At 46.8% G+C, this 20,271-nt stretch overlaps 1 protein-coding gene across 1 annotated transcript in view; it reads left to right on the top strand.

Moving 5' to 3' along the window:
• The window catches only part of LOC115122820 (1-phosphatidylinositol 4,5-bisphosphate phosphodiesterase eta-2-like), a 126,629-nt gene that overhangs the window by 67,833 nt on the left and 38,525 nt on the right, over positions 1 to 20,271 (top strand). Inside the window, exons 12-20 of the mRNA XM_065021102.1 lie at positions 4,866 to 4,973; positions 7,238 to 7,393; positions 8,873 to 8,971; positions 15,441 to 15,541; positions 15,682 to 15,767; positions 18,678 to 18,863; positions 19,066 to 19,173; positions 19,387 to 19,511; positions 20,008 to 20,092. Coding sequence (XP_064877174.1) covers positions 4,866 to 4,973; positions 7,238 to 7,393; positions 8,873 to 8,971; positions 15,441 to 15,541; positions 15,682 to 15,767; positions 18,678 to 18,863; positions 19,066 to 19,173; positions 19,387 to 19,511; positions 20,008 to 20,092 — 1,054 coding nt within the window. The remainder of the gene's footprint in view (positions 1 to 4,865; positions 4,974 to 7,237; positions 7,394 to 8,872; positions 8,972 to 15,440; positions 15,542 to 15,681; positions 15,768 to 18,677; positions 18,864 to 19,065; positions 19,174 to 19,386; positions 19,512 to 20,007; positions 20,093 to 20,271) is intronic.

Below are 20,271 nucleotides of genomic sequence, written 5' to 3'. Positions count from 1 at the left end.
TGAGTACAGTCTCGCCTCGCAACGCTAGTTACCACACTGTTCTGAGTACAGTCTCGCCTCGCAGCGCTAGTTACCACACTGTTCTGAGTACATTTACATTACATTTAAGTCATTTAGCAGACGCTCTTATCCAGAGCGACTTACAAATTGGTGCATTCACCTTATGACCTCCAGTGGATCAGTAGTGCATCTAAATCTTTTCAGGGGGAGGGGGGGTGAGAGGGATTACTTTATCCTATCCTAGGTATTCCTTAAAGAGGTGGGGTTTCAGGTGTCTCCGGAAGGTGGTGATTGACTCCGCTGTCCTGGCGTCGTGAGGGAGTTTGTTCCACCATTGGGGGGCCAGAGCAGCGAACAGTTTTGACTGGGCTGAGCGGGAACTGTACTTCCTCAGTGGTAGGGAGGCGAGCAGGCCAGAGGTGGATGAACGCAGTGCCCTTGTTTGGGTGTAGGGCCTGATCAGAGCCTGGAGGTACTGAGGTGCCGTTCCCCTCACAGCTCCGTAGGCAAGCACCATGGTCTTGTAGCGGATGCGAGCTTCAACTGGAAGCCAGTGGAGGGAGCGGAGGAGCGGGTGACGTGAGAGAACTTGGGAAGGTTGAACACCAGACGGGCTGCGGCGTTCTGGATGAGTTGTAGGGGTTTAATGGCACAGGCAGGGAGCCCAGCCAACAGCGAGTTGCAGTAATCCAGACGGGACATGACAAGTGCCTGGATTAGGACCTGCGCCGCTTCCTGTGTGAGGCAGGGTCGTACTCTGCGGATGTTGTAGAGCATGAACCTACAGGAACGGGCCACCGCCTTGATGTTAGTTGAGAACGACAGGGTGTTGTCCAGGATCACGCCAAGGTTCTTAGCGCTCTGGGAGGAGGACACAATGGAGTTGTCAACCGTGATGGCGAGATCATGGAACGGGCAGTCCTTCCCGGGAGGAAGAGCAGCTCCGTCTTGCCGAGGTTCAGCTTGAGGTGGTGATCCGTCATCCACACGGATATGTCTGCCAGACATGCAGAGATGCGATTCGCCACCTGGTCATCAGAAGGGGGAAAGGAGAAGATTAATTGTGTGTCGTCTGCATAGCAATGATAGGAGAGACCATGTGAGGTTATGACAGAGCCAAGTGACTTGGTGTATAGCGAGAATAGGAGAGGGCCTAGAACAGAGCCCTGGGGACACCAGTGGTGAGAGCACGTGGTGTGGAGACGGATTCTCGCCACGCCACCTGGTAGGAGCGACCTGTCAGGTAGGACGCAATCCAAGCGTGGGCCGCGCCGGAGATGCCCAACTCGGAGAGGGTGGAGAGGAGGATCTGATGGTTCACAGTATCGAAGGCAGCCGATAGGTCTAGAAGGATGAGAGCAGAGGAGAGAGAGTTAGCTTTAGCAGTGCGGAGCGCCTCCGTGATACAGAGAAGAGCAGTCTCAGTTGAATGACTAGTCTTGAAACCTGACTGATTTGGATCAAGAAGGTCATTCTGAGAGAGATAGCGGGAGAGCTGGCCAAGGACGGCACGTTCAAGAGTTTTGGAGAGAAAAGAAAGAAGGGATACTGGTCTGTAGTTGTTGACATCGGAGGGATCGAGTGTAGGTTTTTTCAGAAGGGGTGCAACTCTCGCTCTCTTGAAGACGGAAGGGACGTAGCCAGCGGTCAGGGATGAGTTGATGAGCGAGGTAAGGGAGGAGGTCTCCGGAAATGGTCTGGAGAAGAGAGGAGGGGATAGGGTCAAGCGGGCAGGTTGTAGGGCGGCCGGCCGTCACAAGACGCGAGATTTCATCTGGAGAGAGAGGGGAGAAAGAGGTCAGAGCACAGGGTAGGGCAGTGTGAGCAGAACCAGCGGTGTCGTTTGACTTAGCAAACGAGGATCGGATGTCGTCGACCTTCTTTTCAAAATGGTTGACGAAGTCATCTGCAGAGAGGGAGGAGGGGGGGAGGAGGATTCAGGAGGGAGGAGAAGGTTGCAAAGAGCTTCCTAGGGTTAGAGGCAGATGCTTGGAATTTAGAGTGGTAGAAAGTGGCTTTAGCAGCAGAGAGAGAAGAGGAAAATGTAGAGAGGAGGGAGTGAAAGGATGTCAGGTCCGCAGGGAGGCGAGTTTTCCTCCATTTCCGCTCGGCTGCCCGGAGCCCTGCCCGGAGTACAGTCTCGCCTCGCAGCGCTAGTTACCACACTGTTCTGAGTACAGTCTCGCCTCGCAGCGCTAGTTACCACACTGTTCTGAGTACAGTCTCGCCTCGCAACGCTAGTTACCACACTGTTCTGAGTACAGTCTCGCCTCGCAGCGCTAGTTACCACACTGTTCTGAGTACAGTCTCGCCTCGCAACGCTAGTTACCACACTGTTCTGAGTACAGTCTCGCCTCGCAGCGCTAGTTACCACACTGTTCTGAGTACAGTCTCGCCTCGCAGCGCTAGTTACCACACTGTTCTGAGTACAGTCTCGCCTCGCAGCGCTAGTTACCACACTGTTCTGAGTACAGTCTCGCCTCGCAGCGCTAGTTACCACACTGTTCTGAGTACAGTCTCGCCTCGCAGCGCTAGTTACCACACTGTTCTGAGTACAGTCTCGCCTCGCAGCGCTAGTTACCACACTGTTCTGAGTACAGTCTCGCCTCGCAGCGCTAGTTACCACACTGTTCTGAGTACAGTCTCGCCTCGCAGCGCTAGTTACCACACTGTTCTGAGTACAGTCTCGCCTCGCAGCGCTAGTTACCACACTGTTCTGAGTACAGTCTCGCCTCGCAGCGCTAGTTACCACACTGTTCTGAGTACAGTCTCGCCTCGCAGCGCTAGTTACCACACTGTTCTGAGTACAGTCTCGCCTCGCAGCGCTAGTACTGTATTCTACTGTGTTTTAGTCACTCCTAATATTTATTTACATATTAATTCCATTATTTCACTTCTATTTTGCTTTTAGATTTGTGTGTTGTAAATTGTTAGATATTACTGCACTGGTGTCAGCTAGGAACATAAGCATTTCGCTACACCCACAATATCATCTGCTAAATATGTGTGTCCAATACAATTTGATTTGTTCTGAGTACAGTCTCACTTTGCATCGCTAGTTACTACACAGTCTCACCTCAGCACGTCGGCCCCTGACAGTCAGCCTCATTAGTCAGGAAGTAAAAGAATCACTCTGATTTGGCCCTAGTGGGCTTCGGTAGTAATCATCTCCTTCATGCCCTCTGATCATGAAATGATGGTGACAGGCCAAATCAATATAGCCGACTGCTATCCAGGTACGGAGACGTGTGTCTAACAGACTGAGGCTGAGTATCCCTCCACCATCTGGAATCTGGGGCCCAGGCCCTGCTGTCGTGAATCCAAGCCCCAGTTCCGTAGTCTGCCTTGTGTTATGTACTGACTGCCATGTGGCCTCTGCCCAGTAGAGCTGTGTGTGATGGTACAATAACTGTTACAAGATCATTTGGAATGAGCTGAGGGGACAGATGTTCACTGCAGTTTTACAATCTCGTTTTGATTGTGGATCGTTAGTTATATCTGCGTTTTCAGTGACCTGTCAACAGTAAGTGGGTGGGGGCTGCGTCTGAACGCATTTCCTATGATGGTTGTAAAAACACTTCATACCAGTAGCACACTGACAGGTTTAACACGGCTCTCTCTCTCTTATGGAGGTATTTGTGGTTAGCAGGGCCGTTTGTCATTCAATCAAACTGTCACTTAACAACATGCTAAGAACATGTAACAAAATAGAGCCGTATTGAGAACGGAGACAAATAGAAACACATTTGTCATGTAGAACAGACAGACATTCTTTGTCAAGGAGAATGAGCATTTGTCATCTTAATGAATTATATTTATATTTGCAACATTTTTGAACGTGAACTTGCTGAGCTCTACCCCAGATGTACTGGTCTGTACCTGGTGGCGGCTGTAGCTGTTACCGCAGTTACACCTTAAGCACTCTGGGGGGGGCTTAATGGTTTAGATTGGGGAAATGTGTTGTAAAAGCCACCGCTGAGCATTAACAAACAATTCAGAAAGTAAACCCAATTCTACGTTTTCCTTATTGAAAAGCTTTAAAGAGAATTGGAATTGAAGTGGAAATGGCTCCTGACACACACAGAGGCTCATAGAGCTGTGTCCAAGGGGCATTTCTTCCCCTAAAGGTCCAGTCTTACTGGAGTGTTACCTGCTCATAGAGCTGTGCCCAAGGGGCATTTCTTCCCATAAAGGTCAGTTGTGTGTCCCCACCCCTAAAGGTCTAGTCTTACTGGGGTGTTACCCGCTCATAGAGCTGTGCCCAAGGGGCATTTCTTCCCATAAAGGTCCAGTCTTACTGGAGTGTTACCTGCTCATAGAGCTGTGCCCAAGGGGCATTTCTTCCCATAAAGGTCCAGTCTTACTGGAGTGTTACCTGCTCATAGAGCTGGGCCCAAGGGGCATTTCTTCCCATAAAGGTCAGTTGTGTGTCCCCACCCCTAAAGGTCTAGTCTTACTGGAGTGTTAACTGCTCATAGAGCTGTGCCCAAGGGGCAGTTCTTCCCATAAAGGTCTAGTCTTACTGGAGTGTCAACTGCTCATAGAGCTGTGCCCAAGGGGCAGTTCTTCCCATAAAGGTCTAGTCTTACTGGAGTGTTACCTGCTCATAGAGCTGTGCCCAAGGGGCATGTCTTCCCATAAAGGTACAGTCTTACTGGAGTGTTACCTGCTCATAGAGCTGTGCCCAAGGAGCATTTCTTCCCATAAAATGATGCTACTGTTAAAACTCTTTGCAATGGAATATGAAACTGTGCGATTCGTATTGGTCATGATCAGATAGTCCCTCCCTCTTTTCAGAACGTTTCCTTTCGTTTGGTTTCCTAACGAATATGACCCAGGTATTAACGACACCATTTGTCTGCCAGGGAAAGAAACTCCCGTCGAACATTGACGAAGACAACGAAGAGGGTGACGTGACGGATGAAGACAGCGCTGACGAGATGGAGGACGACTGCAAACTGATAAATGGCGATGTAAGGACCCTACCCCTACCCCTCTTCCTCCCTCCATCCCTGCAGCCGCTCTATTCTACTGTACATTGTGCTAGATGTTGTTCCATGCTAATTGGAGTCCATCAGAAACGATCTTTGTCTGATTGGCGCTGTTATATTGTACCATTGTGTTCTGGTAAATGTCTGTGCTCGTTTCTGTTCCTGTTTGTTCTTGATGAATGTAGTCTCAATTAAGCATCAGCCACTGTTCGTTGGGGCTCCGTGCTCATGTCTTCGCTGTCTTAAAGCTCTTCTCTCTCTCTCTGTGTGTCTCTGTCTCTGTCTCTCTCTCTCTCTGTCTCTCTCTCTCTCTGTCTCTCTGTCCCTCTCTCTCTGTCCCTCTCTCTCTCTCTCTCTCTCTCTCTCTCTCTCTCTGTCCCTCTCTCTCTGTCCCTCTCTCTCTGTCCCTCTCTCTCTGTCCCTCTCTCTCTGTCCCTCTCTCTCTGTCCCTCTCTCTCTGTCCCTCTCTGTCCCTCTCTCTGTCTCTCTCTCTCTGTCCCTCTCTGTCTCTCTCTCTCTGTCCCTCTCTCTCTCTCTCTCTCTCTCTCTCTCTCTCTCTCTCTCTCTCTCTGTCTCTCTCTCTGTCTGTCTCTCTCTCTCTCTGTCTCTCTCTCTCTCTCTCTGTCTCTCTCTCTCTGTCTCTGTCTCTCTCTCTCTCTCTCTGTCCCTCTCTCTCTCTCTCTCTGTCCCTCTCTCTCTCTCTCTCTGTCCCTCTCTCTCTCTCTCTCTGTCCCTCTCTCTCTCTCTCTCTGTCCCTCTCTCTCTCTCTCTCTCTGTCTCTGTCTCTCTGTCTCTCTCTGTCTCTCTCTCTGTCTCTGTCTCTCTCTGTCTCTCTCTCTCTGTCTCTCTGTCTCTCTCTCTCTGTCTCTCTCTCTCTCTCTCTCTCTCTCTCTCTCTCTCTGTCTCTCTCTCTCTCTCTCTGTCTCTCTCTCTGTCTCTCTCTCTTTCTCTCTCTCTCTCTGTCTCTCTCTCTCTCTTTGTCTCTTTGTCTCTCTCTCTCTCAAAATGTCATCCACTCGTTCTGAAGTGGAAGGTACTGTAAAACGTCATCACTTTCAGGCTTCTTTAATCATCACCCCAATTATTTTCCATTTAACATACATACTCGCGCTCTACATCTGAGTATGCCAGTGCCGAGATATGCATGAAACCACAGAGACAGGCTCCATGTTCCTTTCAGGAATTCTGAGAATCTATGAAACCTTAATCAAAGTGAGAAGCTTCACCGTGATCAGGGATGGCATGGTTTTCTAAGGCTACATCTCAATGGTGACATCTCCTCTTCCCTTTTCCTTACCCAATCATATGACAGTATGGCTGTCATCAAGCCATTTCAGGTTAGTGGACCTGAAGGAAAGGAGTTGTGGAATGAAAACCAGAGCCATATGCCTACATGTAAACTACTAAGATTCTGATGTAAACTACTAAGGTTACTGGAATATAGAGCTTGCTATGTACATCCTTCTTAAGAGGCTGAAACGTGCTGCTTACTTACAGTACATCTCAAGGCGTTGCTTATGTGCACTTGGAGAGGACTGGGAGTTGGTTTGTGGTAAACTTTGCCACCTAGTGGTAGACGCATGCAAATGCTTATAAACCATTTTAAAAATTAAATTAGGCTGCATGTTCAACTTTCATACCCATGGTGTCATTTCAGCCTTTACATATGAAACATATTATATAGTGCGTAATGAACAGTAATCTAATTCTCCAGGATATCACACAAAATGCAGTGTGAATCCATGATGCATAGTTTACATGTTAGTCATTTATCAGACACTTTATCCAGAGCGACTTTACAGGAGCAATTCGGGTTAAGGGCCTTGCTCAAGGCCACATCACCAGTAGGCTCGGGGATTCAAAGCAGCAACCTTTCGGTTACTCGCCCACCTCCCTCCCCACCATGCCGTGTATCAGTCATGTCTTATATCAGTCAGTTATGAGGGTCTGGAAGTCATGACCATATTGTCATCAAGAAGTTATCTCAACTGATGAAATATGTACTCGTTTCAAATAGCAACTTATTCCCTATAGTGCACTATTTAAGGATATTAGTGTTGTCTTCCCTCAACTGCAACAGTTTTCTATCAACGTTATTGTGTATCGAGTGTCATTGCTGACATATTGCACGACCAACCATTCCTTTTGTCAATCAGAAAAGGCAACTAGCTAGTTCTGGTTATCGTTTTCAGTATCAATAACAGACCTTTTTCTTCTTCACTGTTTATGTTGGCTCCTCCCTCCAGACGTCCATGACCAGGAAGCAGGTGGAGAACGTGGCTAAGAAGAAGCTGGACAACCTGATGAAGGAGTCTAAGATCCGTGACCAGGAGGACCCCGACAGCTTCACCCTCGCTGCTCAGCCCCCATCGGGAAAGACCACCGACAAGTCACCCTCCAAGGTAACACCCACGGCTCTGTAGACCACCGACAAGTCACCCTCCAAGGTAACACCCACAGCTCTGTAGACCACGGACAAGTCACCCTCCAAGGTAACACCCACAGCTCTGTAGACCACGGACAAGTCACCCTCCAAGGTAACACCCACAGCTCTGTAGACCACCGACAAGTCACCCTCCAAGGTAACACCCACGGCTCTGTAGACCACCGACAAGTCACCCTCCAAGGTAACACCCACAGCTCTGTAGACCACGGACAAGTCACCCTCCAAGGTAACACCCACGGCTCTGTAGACCACGGACAAGTCACCCTCCAAGGTAACACCCACGGCTCTGTAGACCACGGACAAGTCACCCTCCAAGGTAACACCCACGGCTCTGTAGACCACCGACAAGTCACCCTCCAAGGTAACACCCACGGCTCTGTAGACCACCGACAAGTCACCCTCCAAGGTAACACCCACAGCTCTGTAGACCACGGACAAGTCACCCTCCAAGGTAACACCCACAGCTCTGTAGACCACGGACAAGTCACCCTCCAAGGTAACACCCACAGCTCTGTAGACCACCGACAAGTCACCCTCCAAGGTAACACCCACAGCTCTGTAGACCAGACCTGGGTTCAAATACTATTCAAAATATTTCTTGTAGTTCTTGGCACTATTGAGACTTTTCAAAAAAAAAAAAAAAAAAAACTTTATTTAACCAGGCAAGTCAGTTAAGAACAAATTCTTATTTTCAATGACGGCCTAGGAACAGTGGGTTAACTGCCTGTTCAGGGGCAGAACGACAGATTTGCAAATGTAGTCTGCCACACACACACACACACACTGCAAATGTAGTCTGCCACACACACACACACACACTGCAAATGTAGTCTGCCACACACACACCCACACACTGCAAATGTAGTCTGCCACACACACACACACACTGCAAATGTAGTCTGCCACACACACACACACACTGCAAATGTAGTCTGCCACACACACACACACACTGCAAATGTAGTCTGCCACACACACACACACACACTGCAAATGTAGTCTGCCACACACACACACTGCAAATATAGTCTGCCACACACACACACACACTGCAAATGTAGTCTGCCACACACACACCCACACACTGCAAATGTAGTCTGCCACACACACACCCACACACTGCAAATGTAGTCTGCCACACACACACCCACACACTGCAAATGTAGTCTGCCACACACACACCCACACACTGCAAATGTAGTCTGCCACACACACACCCACACACTGCAAATGTAGTCTGCCACACACACACCCACACACTGCAAATGTAGTCTGCCACACACACACACACACACACTGCAAATGTAGTCTGCTACACACAATATTTCTATCTATATTCTGCCAGGCGTATTCTACCACTCTCAGTAATATATGTGGTATTTTGTGTATGTAAAGTTTATGTATATAAAGTGTTTGTACTCTATTTTTCTTCCAGGTTAAAGGTGATGATGGTGCAGAAATAGGGGACGAAGCCAACCCCAGCACTAACAAGCGTCTGGGTAGGACCTTCATGGGCAGCTTCTCTAAACGCAAGGTGGGCATCACCCCCCCTCTCTCCTCTCCACCTTCACAGTTAATCTCTTGCTCTCCTCTCCACCTTCACATTTCATTTCTCTCCACCTTCACAGTTCATCTCTCTCCACCTTCACAGTTCATCTCTCTCCACCTTCACAGTTCATCTCTCTCCACCTTCACAGTTCATCTCTCTCCACCTTCACAGTTCATCTCTCTCCACCTTCACAGTTCATCTCTCTCCACCTTCACAGTTCATCTCTCTCAATTCATTTCAAAGGGCTTTATTGGCATGGGGAAAGCATGTTTACATTGTCAAAGCAAGTGAAAAGGATGATTAACAAAAGTGAAATAAACAATCAGAAATGAACAGTGAACATTACATTAACAGAAGTTTCAAAGGAATAGAGACATTTCAAATGTCATTATGTCTATACATTGTCTATACAATGTTGTAATGATGTACAAACAGTTAAAGTACAGAAGGGAACATAAATAAACATATGGGTTGTATTTACAATGGTGTTTGTTCTTCACTGGTCGCCCTTTTCTTATGGCAACAGGTCACACATCTTGCTGCTGTGACGGCTCACTGTGGAATTTCACCCAGTAGATATGGATGTTTATCGAAATCGGGTTTGTTTTCAAATTCTTAGTGGATCTGTGTCATCTGAGGGAAATATGTGTCACTAATATGGTCATACATTGGGCAGGAGGTTAGGAAGTGCAGCTCAGTTTCCAGCTCATGTTGTGGGCAGTGTGCACATAGCCTGTCTTCTCTTGAGAGCCAGGTCTGACTATTTCAATAACAAGGCTATGCTCAGGTATTCTGCCACTGTGTACTCTCTGTTTAGAGCCAAATAGCATTCCAGTTTGCTCTGTTTTTTTTGTTAATTCTTTCCAATGTGTCTAGTAATTATCTTTTTGTTTTCTCATGATTTGCTTGGGTCTAATTGTGCTGTTGTCCTGGGGCTCTGTGGGGTGTGTTTTTGTTTGTGAACAGAGCCCCAGGGACAGCTTGCTTAGGGGACTCTTTTTCCAGGTTCATCTCTCTGTAGGTGATGGCTTTGTTTAGGATCAGTACTTTTAGGTGGTTATAGTATTTAATGGTTCTTTTCTGGATTTTGATAGTTAGCTGGTATCGTCCTAATTCTGCTTTGCATGCATATATTTGGTATTTTACATTGTACACGGAGAATGTTTTTGCAGAATTCTGCATGAAGAATCTCATTTTGGTGTTTGTCCCATTTTGTGAATTGTTGGTTGGTGAGCGGACCCCAGACCTCACAACCATAAAGGGCAATGCGTTCTCTAACTTATTGAAGTATTTTTAGCCTGATCCGAATTGGGATGTCTAATTTGATGTTCCTGTTGATGGTGTAGAATGCCCTTCTAGCACAGCTTTGTGGAGGTTACCTGTGGCGCTGATGTTTAGACCAAGGTATGTATAGTTTTTTGTGTGCTCGAGGGCAACGGTGTCTAGATGGAATTTGTATTTGGAGACCTGGTAACTGGACCTGTTTTGGAACACCATTATTTTGGTCTTACTGAGATTTACTGTCAGGGCCCAAGTCTGACAGAATCTGTGCAGAAGATCTAGGTGCTGCTGTAGGCCCTCCTTGGTTGGTGACAGAAGCACCAGATCATCAGTAGACATTTGACTTCAGCTTCCAGTAGAGTGAGGTCAGGTGCTGCAGACTATATTATATATGATATATATTTATATATTAATGCCCTCGCCAATTCGTTGATATAAAATATTTATAGTGCATTCAAAAAGCATTTAGACCCCCTGACTTTTTCCCCATTTAGCTGTTACAGCCTTATTCTAGAATTGATTAAATCGTTGTTGTTTTTTACCCATCAACCTACACACAAAACCCCATAATGACAAAGCAAAAACAGGTTTTTCGACATTTTTGCCAATGTGTTAAAAAGAAATACCTTATTTACCTAAGTATTCAGACCCTTTGTTATGAGACTTGACATTGAGCTCAGGTGCATCCTGTTTCCATTGCTCATCCTTGATCCATTGATCATCCTTGATCTTGGAAACGTTCAGTTGGGGCCCAGTGAAATGTTTTGGAGCAGAACAGAATGTTGTGTCCACTCCTGTCCAGCTGTCTCTGCATCCTGTTGTCTCCACTCCTGTCCAGCTGTCTCTGCATCCTGTTGTCTCCACTCCTGTCCAGCTGTCCCTGCTTCCAGTTGTCTCCACTCCTGTACAGGTGTCTCTGCTTCCTGTTGTCTCCACTCCTGTACAGGTGTCTCTGCTTCCTGTTGTCTCCACTCCTGTACAGGTGTCTCTGCTTCCTGTTGTCTCCACTCCTGCCCAGGTGTCCCTGCTTCCAGTTGTCTCCACTCCTGTACAGGTGTCTCTGCTTCCTGTTGTCTCCACTCCTGTCCAGGTGTCTCTGCATCCTGTTGTCTCCACTCCTGTACAGGTGTCTCTGCTTCCTGTTGTCTCCACTCCTGTACAGGTGTCTCTGCTTCCTGTTGTCTCCACTCCTGCCCAGGTGTCCCTGCTTCCAGTTGTCTCCACTCCTGTACAGGTGTCCCTGCTTCCAGTTGTCTCCACTCCTGTACAGATGTCCCTGCTTCCAGTTGTCTCCACTCCTGTACAGGTGTCCCTGCTTCCTGTTGTCTTCACTGTTGTCCAGGTGTCCCTGCTTCCTGTTGTCTTCACTGTTGTCCAGGTATCCCTGCTTCCTGTTGTCTCCACTCCTGTACAGGTGTCTCTGATTCCTGTTGTCTCCACTCCTGTACAGGTGTCTCTGCTTCCTGTTGTCTCCACTCCTGTACAGGTGTCTCTGCTTCCTGTTGTCTCCACTCCTGTACAGGTGTCTCTGCTTCCTGTTGTCTCCACTCCTGCCCAGGTGTCCCTGCTTCCAGTTGTCTCCACTCCTGTACAGGTGTGTCTGCTTCCTGTTGTCTCCACTCCTGTCCAGGTGTCTCTGCATCCTGTTTTCTCCACTCCTGTACAGGTGTCTCTGCTTCCTGTTGTCTCCACTCCTGTACAGGTGTCTCTGCTTCCTGTTGTCTCCACTCCTGCCCAGGTGTCCCTGCTTCCAGTTGTCTCCACTCCTGTACAGGTGTCCCTGCTTCCAGTTGTCTCCACTCCTGTACAGATGTCCCTGCTTCCAGTTGTCTCCACTCCTGTACAGGTGTCCCTGCTTCCTGTTGTCTTCACTGTTGTCCAGGTGTCCCTGCTTCCTGTTGTCTTCACTGTTGTCCAGGTATCCCTGCTTCCTGTTGTCTCCACTCCTGTACAGGTGTCTCTGCTTCCTGTTGTCTTCACTGTTGTCCAGGTGTCCCTGCTTCCAGTTGTCTCCACTCCTGTACAGATGTCCCTGCTTCCAGTTGTCTCCACTCCTGTACAGGTGTCTCTGCTTCCTGTTGTCTTCACTGTTGTCCAGGTGTCCCTGCTTCCTGTTGTCTCCACTGTTGTCCAGGTGTCCCTGCTTCCTGTTGTCTCCACTCCTGTACAGGTGTTCCTGCTTCCTGTTGTCTTCACTGTTGTCCAGGTGTCCCTGCTTCCTGTTGTCTCCACAGGCCCATTTTAGATCCATGTGTTTGACATGGCAGACTAGACCCTATATAGTCCACTACTTCTGTACTAAAGTACTGTATAGGGATAGGATGTAGTAATATACTGTATAGGATGTAGTATTATACTGTACAGTATATGTATTAATGCTGTATAGGGATAGGATGTATTAATGCTGTATAGGGATAGGATGTATTAATGCTGTATAGGGATAGGATGTATTAATGCTGTATAGGGATAGGATGTATTAATGCTGTATAGGGATAGGATGTATTAATACTGTATAGGGATAGGATGTATTAATGCTGTATAGGGATAGGATGTATTAATGCTGTATAGGGATAGGATGTATTAATGCTGTATAGGGATAGGATGTATTAATGCTGTATAGGGATAGGATGTATTAATACTGTATAGGGATAGGATGCATTAATACTGTATAGGGATAGGATGTATTAATGCTGTATAGGGATAGGATGTATTAATGCTGTATAGGGATAGGATGCATTAATACTGTATAGGGATAGGATGCATTAATGCTGTATAGGGATAGGATGTATTAATGCTGTATAGGGATAGGATGCATTAATGCTGTATAGGGATAGGATGTATTAATACTGTATAGGGATAGGATGCATTAATGCTGTATAGGGATAGGATGCATTAATGCTGTATAGGGATAGGATGCATTAATGCTGTATAGGGATAGGATGCATTAATGCTGTATAGGGATAGGATATAGTAATATACTGGATAGGATGTAGTAATTTTTTTATTTATTTTTATTTCACCTTTATTTAACCAGGTAGGCAAGTTGAGAACAAGTTCTCATTTACAATTGCGACCTGGCCAAGATAAAGCAAAGCAGTTCGACAGATACGACACAGAGTTACACATGGAGTAAAACAAACATACAGTCAATAATACAGTATAAACAAGTCTATATACAATGTGAGCAAATTAGGTGAGAAGGGAGGTAAAGTCAAAAAAGGCCATGGTGGCAAAATAAATACAATATAGCAAGTAAAAACACTGGAATGGTAGTTTTGCAATGGAAGAATGTGCAAAGTAGAAATAAAAATAATGGGGTGCAAAGGAGCAAAATAAATAAATAAATAAATTAAATACAGTTGGGAAAGAGGTAGTTGTTTGGGCTAAATTATAGGTGGGCTATGTACAGGTGCAGTAATCTGTAAGATGCTCTGACAGTTGGTGCTTAAAGCTAGTGAGGGAGATAAGTGTTTCCAGTTTCAGAGATTTTTGTAGTTCGTTCCAGTCATTGGCAGCAGAGAACTGGAAGGAGAGGCGGCCAAAGAAAGAATTGGTTTTGGGGGTGACTAGAGAGATATACCTGCTGGAGCGTGTGCTACAGGTGGGAGATGCTATGGTGACCAGCGAGCTGAGATAAGGGGGGACTTTACCTAGCAGGGTCTTGTAGATGACATGGAGCCAGTGGGTTTGGCGACGAGCATGAAGCGAGGGCCAGCCAACGAGAGCGTACAGGTCGCAATGGTGGGTAGTATATGGGGATTTGGTGACAAAACGGATTGCACTGTGATAGACTGCATCCAATTTGTTGAGTAGGGTATTGGAGGCTATTTTGTAAATGACATCGCCAAAGTCGAGGATTGGTAGGATAGTCAGTTTTACAAGGGTATGTTTGGCAGCATGAGTGAAGGATGCTTTGTTGCGGAATAGGAAGCCAATTCTAGGTTTAACTTTGGATTGGAGATGTTTGATATGGGTCTGGAAGGAGAGTTTACAGTCTAACCAGACACCTAAGTATTTGTAGTTGTCCACGTATTCTAAGTCAGAGCCGTCCAGAGTAGTGATGTTGGACAGGCGGGTAGGTGCAGGTAGCGATCGGTTGAAGAGCATGCATTTAGTTTACCTTGTATTTAAGAGCAATTGGAGGCCACGGAAGGAGAGTTGTATGGCATTGAAGCTCGCCTGGAGGGTTGTTAACACAGTGTCCAAAGAAGGGCCGGAAGTATACAGAATGGTGTTGTCTGCGTAGAGGTGGATCAGAGAAAATAATAATAGTAATATACTGGATAGGATGTAGTAATATACTGGATAGGATGTAGTAATATACTGGATAGGATGTAGTAATATACTGGATAGGATGTAGTAATATACTGGATAGGATGTAGTAATATACTGGATAGGATGTAGTAATATACTGGATAGGATGTAGTAATATACTGGATAGGATGTAGTAATATTATATACTGGATAGGATGTAGTAATATTATATACTGGATAGGATGTAGTAATATACTGGATAGGATGTAGTCATATTATGTACTGGATACTGAATAGGATGTAGTAATATTATATACTGTATATTGAATAGGATGTAGTAATATACTGTGCTGTGTTGGGATGGGATGTGATAACGCAATGCGCTGTCTCTGTATAGGATGTGGTAATATACTAAATACGATGTAGATATATTATATACTGTATACTGAATAGGATGTCGTAATATACTATGTTGTGCTGGGATGGAATGTGGTAACGCAGTGCGCTGTCTCGGTGTAGGATGTGGTAATATCGGGGCGGCAGGGTAGCCTAGTGGTTAGAGCGTTGGACTAGTAACCGGACGGTTGCAAGTTCAAAACCCCCGAGCTGATAAGGTACAAATCTGTCGTTCTGCCCCTGAACAGGCAGTTAACCCACTGTTCCTAGGCCGTCATTGAAAATAAGAATTTGTTCTTAACTGACTTGCCTATTGGTTAAATAAAGGTAAAAAATATTAATAATAATATCATGTACGGTTTCGTGGTAGGATTTAGTAATATAATTTACTGTATAGTGATAGAATATACAGTAGTAATATGCTGTATTGTGATAAGATGCACTACCAGATGTTGCTCTTCCCTGAGTCTATAGTGCCGTTGTGACTGTATTTGTTTGACTGTATTTGACCTTTCCCTTCCAGAAAAAGGCTGTCAAGCTGAAGAAGACCAACAGCCTTGAAGACATCGACACAGACCAGGAGAGCACCAGCAGCGCCACCCGGGCCCCCCTGCATCACAGCAGGTACTGTTACCATTACCACAAGTTATACCTGCACCACAGTTACAGTACTCATGGAAAACACTTGTACTGGGAGACGCTCTACTGTAAGCTTCGATGTACCATAGATCTGTGCCTCTGGCTCATTGGTTGTTCTCCTGCAGGAAGAAGACCATGAAGCTGACCAGGGCTCTGTCAGACCTGGTCAAATACACCAAGTCAGTGGGCGTCTCCGACATAGAGAAGCAAGGTGAGCAGGGGGAACACAACTCTCCCTACCTGAACCTGCTTCATTGTACTGACACTGGCCCGTCTCTCTACCTGAACCTGCTTCATTGTACTGACACTGGCCCCATCTCTCTACCTGAACCTGCTTCAGTATACTGACACTGGCCCATCTCTCTACCTGAACCTGCTTCATTATACTGACACTGGCCCGTCTCCCTACCTGAACCTGCTTCACTATACAGACACTGGCCCATCTCCCTACCTGAACCTGCTTCACTATACAGACACTGGCCCCATCTCTCTACCTGAACCTGCTTCAGTATACTGACACTGGCCCGTCTCTCTACCTCAAATCAAATCAAATCAAATTTATTTATATAGCCCTTCGTACATCAGCTGATATCTCAAAGTGCTGTACAGAAACCCAGCCTAAAACCCCAAACAGCAAACAATGCAGGTGTAAAAGCACGGTGGCTAGGAAAAACTCCCTAGAAAGGCCAAAACCTAGGAAGAAACCTAGAGAGAGGAACCAGGCTATGTGGGGTGGCCAGTCCTCTTCTGGCTGTGCCGGGTAGAGATTATAACAGAACATGACCAAGATGTTAAAATGTTCATAAATGACCAGCATGGTCGAATAATAATAAGGCAGAACAGTTGAAACTGGAGCAGCAGCACAGTCAGGTGGACTGGGGACAGCAAGGAGTCATCATGTCAGGTAGTCCTGGGGCACGGTCCTAGGGCTCAGGTCCTCCGAGAGAGAGAGAAAGAAAGAGAGAATTAGAGAGAGCATATGTGGGGTGGCCAGTCCTCTTCTGGCTGTGCCGGGTGGAGATTATAACAGAACGTGGCCAAGATGTTCAAATGTTCATAAATGACCAGCATGGTTGAATAATAGTAAGGCAGAACAGTTGAAACTGGAGCAGCAGCATGGCCAGGTGGACTGGGGACAGCAAGGAGTCATCATGTCAGGTAGTCCTGGGACATGGTCCTAGGGCCCAGGCCAGTTGAAACTGGAGCAGCAGCATGGCCAGGTGGACTGGGGACAGCAAGGAGTCATCATGTCAGGTAGTCCTGGGGCATGGTCCTAGGGCTCAGGTCCTCCGAGAGAGAGAAAGAAAGAGAGAAGGAGAGAATTAGAGAACGCACACTTAGATTCACACAGGACACCGAATAGGACAGGAGAAGTACTCCAGATATAACAAACCTGAACCTGCTTCACTATACTGACACTGGCCCGTCTCTCTACCTGAACCTGCTTCATTATACTGACACTGGCCGTCTCTCTACCTGAACCTGCTTCAGTATACTGACACTGGCCCCATCTCTCTACCTGAACCTGCTTCAGTATACTGACACTGGCCCGTCTCTCTACCTGAACCTGCTTCACTATACTGACACTGGCCCGTCTCTCTACCTGAACCTGCTTCATTATACTGACACTGGCCCATCTCTCTACCTGAACCTGCTTCATTATACTGACACTGGCCCCATCTCTCTACCTGAACCTGCTTCATTGTACTGACACTGGCCCGTCTCTCTACCTGAACCTGCTTCATTGTACTGACACTGGCCCGTCTCTCTACCTGAACCTGCTTCATTGTACTGACACTGGCCCCATCTCTCTACCTGAACCTGCTTCATTGTACTGACACTGGCCCGTCTCCCTACCTGAACCTGCTTCATTGTACTGACACTGGCCCGTCTCTCTACCTGAACCTGCTTCATTGTACTGACACTGGCCCGTCTCTCTACCTGAACCTGCTTCATTGTACTGACACTGGCCCGTCTCTCTACCTGAACCTGCTTCATTGTACTGACACTGGCCCGTCTCTCTACCTGAACCTGCTTCACTATACTGACACTGGCCCCATCTCTCTACCTGAACCTGCTTCAGTATACTGACACTGGCCCGTCTCTCTACCTGAACCTGCTTCACTATACTGACACTGGCCCGTCTCTCTACCTGAACCTGCTTCATTATACTGACACTGGCCCATCTCTCTACCTGAACCTGCTTCATTATACTGACACTGGCCCCATCCTCCTACCTGAACCTGCTTCATTGTACTGACACTGGCCCGTCTCTCTACCTGAACCTGCTTCAGTATACTGACACTGGCCCCATCTCTCTACCTGAACCTGCTTCATTATACTGACACTGGCCCCATCTCTCTACCTGAACCTGCTTCATTGTACTGACACTGGCCCGTCTCTCTACCTGAACCTGCTTCATTGTACTGACACTGGCCCGTCTCTCTACCTGAACCTGCTTCATTGTACTGACACTGGCCCCATCTCTCTACCTGAACCTGCTTCATTGTACTGACACTGGCCCGTCTCCCTACCTGAACCTGCTTCATTGTACTGACACTGGCCCGTCTCTCTACCTGAACCTGCTTCATTGTACTGACACTGGCCCGTCTCTCTACCTGAACCTGCTTCATTGTACTGACACTGGCCCGTCTCTCTACCTGAACCTGCTTCACTATACTGACACTGGCCCCATCTCTCTACCTGAACCTGCTTCAGTATACTGACACTGGCCCCATCTCTCTACCTGAACCTGCTTCAGTATACTGACACTGGCCCCATCTCTCTACCTGAACCTGCTTCATTATACTGACACTGGCCCATCTCTCTACCTGAACCTGCTTCATTATACTGACACTGGCCCGTCTCCCTACCTGAACCTGCTTCATTATACTGACACTGGCCCACCTCCCTACCTGAACCTGCTTCACTATACAGACACTGGCCCCAAAGATACTGCACTTTTCTCTTTTCCTACTGCTGTATCTGTTTTTAAAGTCCAGACAGTGGTCTCATTTTATCACTACAATGAAATATCTAAATAACATGTGTTGATATGTTTTTTCCCCAAAGCCAAAATAAAGTGTGTGTGTGTGTGTGTGTGTGTGTGTGTGTCTTCCAGCCGCCAGCTCCAGTTGGCAGGTGTCTTCTCTGAGCGAGACCAAGGCCCACCAGATCATGCAGCAGAAAGCTGACACCTTCATCCACTTCAACCAGCGGCAGCTCTCGCGCGTCTACCCCTCCTCCTACCGTGTGGACTCTTCCAACTTCAATCCCCAGCCCTTCTGGAATGCTGGATGCCACCTGGGTAATGGGGGTCCATGTCCAGATTTAAACTTTTAACATGTTTGGTAATATTGAGCCCCACTCTAGCCAGTGAAATCTCCAATGGCTCCCTCAGAATTTCGATCCATTTGCCCAAATATTTTCTGATTTTAAAAGTGTTGTTCAAATGTTATTATTATTATTTTCTGACTAATTGGAAATGTTTTGATTTGTGTGGTTGTCAGTGGCGTTGAACTACCAGTCAGAGGGGAGAGTTCTCCAGCTGAACAGAGCCAAGTTCAACAGCAACGGCAACTGTGGCTTCATCCTGAAGCCGGCCTGTATGTGTGAAGGTGTGTTGCAGCATTGATTTCATAGCTAAAGGGTTGTGCACATCGTAGCAAAACGTTTTTGCAAAAGAAAACTAAAATGAGTGTTTCTTATTTGACAAGTTCAGCCTCCCTGTTTCAGTTGAGTTTTTCTTTTAGTTTTGTTCATATTGAATATGACCCAGGTATCTACCATGGGAAAGACTAAGTATTTTTGTCCCTCCATGCCTCCTGTAGGTGCCTTTAACCCCATGATAGAGGATCCATTTCCAGGGCAGATGAAGAAACAACTGGTGCTGAAGATCATCAGTGGGCAACAGCTACCGAAGCCCAAAGACTCTATGCTGGGGGACAGAGGAGAGGTCATTATTTATTTATCGTCAAAAATAAATACAATTCCCATTTCTCAAAATGACCTTTCTATGGATTTATTTTGAGGAATATCCAAAACCTCAATCATTTGTGGGTCAAATTCACATGGAATGTCCCCATCACAGGAGGCAGGTGAAGGGAGGACCACATAATAATGTCCCCATCACAGGAGGCAGGTGAAGGGAGGACCACATAATAATGTCCCCATCACAGGAGGCAGGTGAAGGGAGGACCACATAATAATGTCCCCATCACAGGAGGCAGGTGAAGGGAGGACCACATAATAATGGCTGGAATGGAATATTATCAACCACATGGAAAACATGTTTGATGTGTTCGATTCCATTTATTCTGTTCCAGCCAATTACTGTAAGCCCATCCTCCCCAATTAAGGTGCCACCAGCCGCCTGTGGTCCCTATTAGTACTACTGCTACTACTTGGTTTGGTGAAGCCTCTACATTTTCTCTGTCCATCTGCCTTGTCAGATTATCGACCCCTTTGTGGAGGTGGAGATCATTGGTCTACCGGTGGACTGCTGTAAGGAACAGACCAGGGTGGTGGATGACAATGGTGAGTATGTTTGAATAATAGGTTGGCTAAATGTGCACCGGCTACTATGTCCTATAGGTTGGGTTAAGTCGTGGGTTTCATTTTTCTGTGTCTTGTATAATTGAGGAGGTTAGCACCGGCATAGTGTACTGCTAGCACTACTTGGTCTCCAGACACACCATACCTGAATGATTTATGAG

This window comes from Oncorhynchus nerka, linkage group LG7 (assembly GCF_034236695.1).
Source record: "Oncorhynchus nerka isolate Pitt River linkage group LG7, Oner_Uvic_2.0, whole genome shotgun sequence".
In the NCBI taxonomy this organism is placed as follows: Eukaryota; Metazoa; Chordata; class Actinopteri; order Salmoniformes; family Salmonidae; genus Oncorhynchus; species Oncorhynchus nerka.
The sequence above is the reverse complement of the archived record's forward strand: the minus strand, read 5'-3'. Positions and strand labels throughout refer to the sequence as shown.